At 55.5% G+C, this 6,000-nt stretch overlaps 1 protein-coding gene across 1 annotated transcript; it reads left to right on the top strand.

Annotated features, from left to right (window-relative positions):
• The first annotated feature begins 1,894 nt into the window (after nucleotides 1–1,894).
• On the top strand, nucleotides 1,895–3,930 carry SDF2L1 (stromal cell derived factor 2 like 1). The gene is made up of 3 exons (XM_055322933.1): nucleotides 1,895–2,127; nucleotides 2,473–2,669; nucleotides 3,546–3,930. The coding sequence occupies exons 1-3, from the start codon at nucleotides 1,941–1,943 to the stop codon at nucleotides 3,825–3,827; spliced, it is 666 nt and encodes a 221-aa protein (XP_055178908.1). The 5' UTR covers nucleotides 1,895–1,940; the 3' UTR covers nucleotides 3,828–3,930.
• Nucleotides 3,931–6,000: the final 2,070 nt, after the last annotated feature.

Raw genomic sequence — 6,000 nt, forward strand, 5'->3', positions numbered from 1 at the left:
TCTGTCTCTCATGAATAAATAAATGAAATTTAAAAAGAAAAGACATGTTGGGTGATATGTGCAAAATGTGGTAAAGAGGAATTAAAGGTAAGTCCCAGTTTGGGGGCTGAAACAAGGCAAATGGAAGTGCCATTACTGAGACTCAGAATTCTGGGGGAAGGGAGAAAAGGTTGAGGGAGGAGACCAAGGATTCTGCTTGAGACATTTAATTAAGTCTGTGATGCTTGTTGGTATGTCCAAGAGGACATATCCATTCCTGCCCAGATTATACTCTAGCACCTCCACCATGGATTGGAGGCCCCTCAAGAGAGTGCTGGGTCTGTCAATGCCAGGGCAGGCCTTTAGCAATTCAGACACCCTAAATCCGGAAAAGATCAAACCTCTCCTCCTATATGTAATTAAAAATAGAAACTATTAAACATGAAAACCCTAAAATAACATGTTGCTGTAATTAAAATGGCTCTACTCTGGATTTTCTGAATGCAAAATTCTGAATGATTTTAATTAAACACAAACTTTTCTCTCTGCTTTGTTGGTGCCCCAAGTGCATGGGTAGTCAGCCCATTGATTAATGTAGCCCAGAGCCAGTTCCCAGTGGCCCCCAGCACAGGGCCTGGAGTTAAGTCAACATAAGAATGTTTCACCAGGGGATCCCTGGGTGGCGCAGTGGTTTGGCGCCTGCCTTTGGCCCAGGGCGCGATCCTGGAGACCCGGAATCGAATCCCACGTCGGGCTCCCGGTGCATGGAGCCTGCTTCTCCCTCTGCCTGTGTCTCTGCCTCTCTCTCTCTCTCTGTGACTACAAAAAAAAAAAAAAAAAAAAGAATGTTTCACCAGTGGGGCAGCCTGGGTGGCTTGGCGGTTTGGCACCGCCTTCCGCCCAGGGCATGATCCTGGAGACCTGAGATCGAGTCCCATGTCGGGCTCCCTGCATGGAGCCTGCTTCTCCCTCTGCCTGTGTCTCTGCCTCTCTCTGTGTGTCTCTCGTGAATAAATAAACAAAATCTATTTAAAAAAAAGAATTGTTTCATTAATTAATAAACATTCGTATACGTTTTCCGCCCTTGAAGACTGAGCAGAAAGCCCTATGAGAAGGCACTGAGACAGCGACCCACTCACATCGGAAACCTGGCACACATGGTGACCTACCCTTAGTTCCCACAGTCACTTGGCTTCCCACAGTTCTGGTTTCCTAAGAAATTTTGGGTCTTTCTGGTGAAAACCTATCATTATCCTCAGCACCGCAGATCCCTGCTGCCCTCTGCTGCCCGATGGCCGAGTGCATATAATTCGTCCCCGGGAAGAGTCAGTGAGTTGGCAGGGGGCAGGATCCAGGGACCGAGGTGACCCATTCTCAGAAAGGAGGCAGTGACCGAATGACTAGGGAATTAACTAATCCTGAGATCTAGGGACTGAAGAACCAAGTGACCCAGTATCTGAGATCCACCGGCCTTGTGACCACAGAATCTACGGGTTCAGCCACCCAGAAGCTGAGGACCTAGAGTCCGAGAGGGAAGATCGGATTGAAGACCCGAGGATCCAAGATCAAGGAGTTTGTGAACACGTGTCCGCAGGATCCGCAGGTCCCCAGCCAGGTGTGCGGGAGCTCAGCGGCCCCCGGATGCGGCGCCGGAACCTACAGCTCGGTGGGCAGCGTCTCTCTTACCACTTGGCGCCGCGCCAGACTTCCCTTGGCGTTCATTGGTGAGGCCCCGGAAGCGTGGACTAATCAAAACTCTCCTCGTGTCTCCAGCCCCCTCCCAGTCGCCGCTCTGGAAAGCTGGGGGCGGATCCCCTCCACGCCGACCCAATGGCAATGCAGGCGGAGCGCCGTGCTGGCTGGCGATTGGCTACATCCACTGGTTCTGTCAGACCCGGATTGGCCGGTGGCGGAGACGGAAGCGTCCCGTGGGCCCGAGCTGCCGGAGCTCGGCAGGGGCGATGTGGAGCGCGGGCCGCGGCCGAGCTGCCGGACCGGCGCTTCTGGGACTGCTGCTGACGCTCTTGGTGCCGGGCAGCGGTGCCGCCAAGACCGGCGCAAGGCTCGTGACCTGCGGGTCGGTGCTGAAGCTGTTCAACACGCAGCACAGGGTGCGGCTGCACTCGCACGACATCAAATACGGATCCGGTGCGCGGGGCCCGGGGCATCGTCGGGGGGCGGAGCCCGGGCTGGGAGTCTGATGGGGTGGCAGCGGGGGGTCGTCGAGGAGCCGGGCTGGGGGGCTGGAGTTTCTGGGAGGGGCCATGGGGGCTAGGGCCGGACCGTCTTAAGGGGGGGTCCTCGGGATATCGGGGGCGAGGCGTCCAGGAGCTGCGGGCCAAGGGACTCGGGAGGTCAGCGGGGGGCCCAGGGCCGGAGCTGGGGGTTGGGAGTGAGCCGTTGTCCTGCGGAGTTTACGGCGTCCGGGTCAAGGGCAGCGGGTTCAGAGACTGACCGCGACCCCGGGGTGCGTGGGGGGGTGTCTCTCCTTAGGCAGCGGCCAACAATCGGTGACTGGCGTGGAGGCGTCTGACGACGCCAACAGCTACTGGCGGATCCGCGGCGGCTCGGAGGGCGGGTGCCCGCGCGGGTCCCCCGTGCGCTGCGGGCAGGCGGTTCGGCTCACGCACGTGCTCACCGGCAAGAACCTGCACACGCACCACTTTCCCTCGCCGCTGTCCAATAACCAGGTGAGGCACCGTGTGTGTGTGTGTGTGTGTGTGTGTGTGTGTGTGTGTAGGGCCCCGGGACAGAATTTAGACTTCCTGTCAGTGGCTCTCAGCCTCAGCTTCCTCTGCGAAATGAGCATTTCAGCCCAGAAATGTTTACTGAGCACCGCCTCTGCGGGGGTGACTACAGGAAGGGAGATCCGGCTAGATAGCTTATGTCCTGGGGGGTGAGCTGGACCCAAGAAGGGGATCCACAAGGCCTTTGGGGTGGGGAATATGAAACCCAGCAGGGGAGCAGGAACTCCCAGCTGGGTCTGGAAGGCCGAGTAGGAGTTCTCCAGGCCACTGAGGGGAGACTAGGGCCTTGTGCTCCAACGGAATTCATTGGAACTGAGGGTTGGAGAGGTGGAGGGGTGGAGTTTGGGTGGGAGGGGCTTGAGGGGCTTGTGGGGTTAGGGAGGGAGTGGGTAGGAACAGAGGCTGCTTGGGGGACTTGTCAGAAGAAAGACTATGAAATAGAGACCTGTCAGCCTGAGGGGCTGGACATCATGCTGAGTGAGGCTCAGAGAAGTTTGAAGGGGAACATGGAGGAGAAAGGAGACAGGAGGAGGAGGCCTTAGCTACTTGAGGGCCAAGGGTTACTGCCCAGACAGATGTGTCTGGTTTGGTAGGGTGTACATGTGTTTGAAGACACCCGTTTGAGAAGAGCCTACTGGGTGCTGGAGGTGGTGGCGGTAGTGTCCTATTTTTGCAGCTGTGGAAGCTGAGGCTCAGAAAGGTACGGGGAAGGAACCAAGGCCCCGTGCCCTGGGTGTGAGTGCTGCTGCCAAAGGGACCACAGGGGACCTAGTGTGCCCTCTGTGATGAGCACTGCCCTTCTACCCCCTGTACCCATAGGAAGTGAGCGCCTTTGGGGAAGACGGTGAGGGTGACGACCTGGATCTGTGGACCGTGCGCTGCTCAGGGCAGCACTGGGAGCGGGAGGCAGCTGTGCGCTTCCAGCACGTGGGCACCTCTGTGTTCCTGTCAGTCACTGGGGAGCAGTACGGGAGCCCCATCCGTGGGCAGCATGAAGTGCATGGCATGCCCAGTGCCAATACACACAATACGTGGAAGGCCATGGAAGGCATCTTCATCAAGCCCAGTGTGGATCCCTCTGCAGGTCACGATGAACTCTGAGTGCCACGGATGGGTGGGGCATCTGCAGGACCACTCTTGGTGGAGACTTTGGGTTTGTAGGGGTTCTCAAGTGCCTTTGTGATTAAAGAATGTTAGTCTGTGATTATGTTTTGCTGTGAGTCTGGGGATGGGGGGGCGGGTAACCAGGGGGTGCCAGCCCTCCTGACCTGTTTCACCATCTCTCCCTTAGTGCAAAACTTTTTGTCTCCAACACGGAATGACAGCTAAACCCATCCAAATGTTGATTCATTCTTTCTTTCTTTCTTTCTTTCTTTCTTTCTTTCTTTCTTTCTTTCTTTCTTTTTTTAAGATTTTATTTATTTATTCATGACAGACACACACAGAGAGAGAGAGAGGCAGAGACACAGGTAGAGGGAAAAGCAGATTCCATGCAGGGAGCCTGACATGGGACTGGATCCTGGGTCTCCAGGATCACACCCCTGGCTGAAGGCAGCGCTAAATCGCTAGGCCACCAGGGCTGCCCTTGATGCTCTTTCATGTACTCCCAACATCGTCATCACATCACCCCTCTCCGTCCTTGGTCATCTGATGGCAGGTGACCCCAGTTCCCTAGCCCCTGAGCTTCATGAACCTTTCATGTTAAGGCCTCATACCCTCGCTGCCTGGGCATGTGCCATCTTAAGCCCCTGGTGCAACTTTCCAGGGTCCCAAGGAGATAACAAAACTTCAAAAGTATTGCCAGGGAACGTAACCACAAAGAACTGCTACCTGCCGAGATTTGAGAAGGTTTCTTGGAAGGAGAGGCACAATTCCCGCAGGCAAAGCATTGCAATTTAAAGGCAGGAACAGTAGGAGGGCCGCCCTAATAAAGGAAGGGAAGTTAGTTTTGCTGGTGTTTATGTGACCTCTAGAGGTTATGGAAGGGACTACAGGCTTCCTGGACTTGCTAATTGTTCCCAGGGAGGCTGAATATGTAGGAGGGGAGGGATTTAAAGCTGCTGCTGGGGGTACAGAGTGCTACTTTCCTGAATGAGAGAATTCAAGAGCCCAAGGAGAAGCTGGGGGGTAGCAAGGAAGGGGCTTGGAGGAGTGTGGGCCGAGCACTTTGCAGGTCAGAAATCAATTGGCCTTATGGGGGTGGGTGCAAAGCTCTAGCCAATTGTGAGACTTGATGGGAGGTGGGTCATACGTAGGCCCTGGACCATTACTTCCCCACCCTCTCAACCCATGAGTCCTGCTCTGGGCAAACACAGACCTCCTGAGCCCTCCACTGCCAAATCTCTCAAGCATTGTCTACAAGTTTAAGCTCCTCTCCCGTCACACACCTGACCTTCGACAGTATTGCAGTATAACCAGATTAATAGCAGAATCAAACAGTGTACAGCATGTAGGAATTCTTGAGGAGCCAAGGCTGGAGCTGTGGGAGCGTGTAAGATGGCTCTAGACAGAATGTAGGAGAAGACCAAAAATTAAATTGCAGCAGCAGCAGCAGCAGCAGCAGAACACTCATTTACTGAACACTGTCAGGCATTTGGCCAACGATTTACACAGCATCTCATTTGCTCCTGGCAACAACTCTGTGAAGCAGGTTCAATTGTCTTAATTTTTCAGAGGAGGTGGCAGGTTGGTAAAGATTGAAACCCAGCTCTATCTGCCTCAGAAACACTTGCTCTCAGCCATTGGGCTGAGAGAATAAAATGGGGGGGGGGGCGATGCACTGTAGCCTAAGCAGTCCCCACCCCCCTGCTCTCCCCCCCCCCACTGCAGCTGTGAGCGCTGAACCGTGTATACATCCTTCTGGGTTATCAGCCCTGGGTACGCACTTACTCAATGCTTATCCACAAAGTGTATAACAATCTGGGGGCTGGGGGTGGGGGTGGGGAGACTCAAGCCGACATCCTCTTGCCCGCACCTCCCACAGATCCACAAAGCTTCACGGGCTCTAGGACCCGATCTCTGCAGCTCAGGCCTAACGGGGCAGCTTCAGGCAAATCCGAGCACTCGAGATGGGGTTAGGTGGGGAGCGGGGGTGCTACCCCATCCGGGAAGCCCATTGCGGTCGAATGTCTCGTCTGGGAGGCACGGGGAGCGCTGTCAGCGCACAAAGCGAAGCAGCCCGCGGCCCTGCTCCACAGAGGACGAGACTGGGGGTTCGGGCGTTTTCCTAGGATCGCAGCCCTCTTCCCCGTGGGCTCAGCTGCGCGGACGGCGC

Source organism: Nyctereutes procyonoides, unplaced genomic scaffold (genome assembly GCF_905146905.1).
Source record: "Nyctereutes procyonoides isolate TBG_1078 unplaced genomic scaffold, NYPRO_anot_genome, whole genome shotgun sequence".
Classification (NCBI taxonomy): domain Eukaryota; kingdom Metazoa; phylum Chordata; class Mammalia; order Carnivora; family Canidae; genus Nyctereutes; species Nyctereutes procyonoides.

Bases quoted from the DNA above. Each gene is read 5' to 3' on its own strand.
- SDF2L1 (XM_055322933.1), top strand. From the start codon at position 1,941: ATGTGGAGCGCGGGCCGCGGCCGAGCTGCCGGACCGGCGCTTCTGGGA. The intron at 2,128-2,472 runs GTGCGCGGGGCC...GTCTCTCCTTAG, and splicing joins CGACATCAAATACGGATCCG to GCAGCGGCCAACAATCGGTG. The intron at 2,670-3,545 runs GTGAGGCACCGT...CTGTACCCATAG, and splicing joins CGCCGCTGTCCAATAACCAG to GAAGTGAGCGCCTTTGGGGA.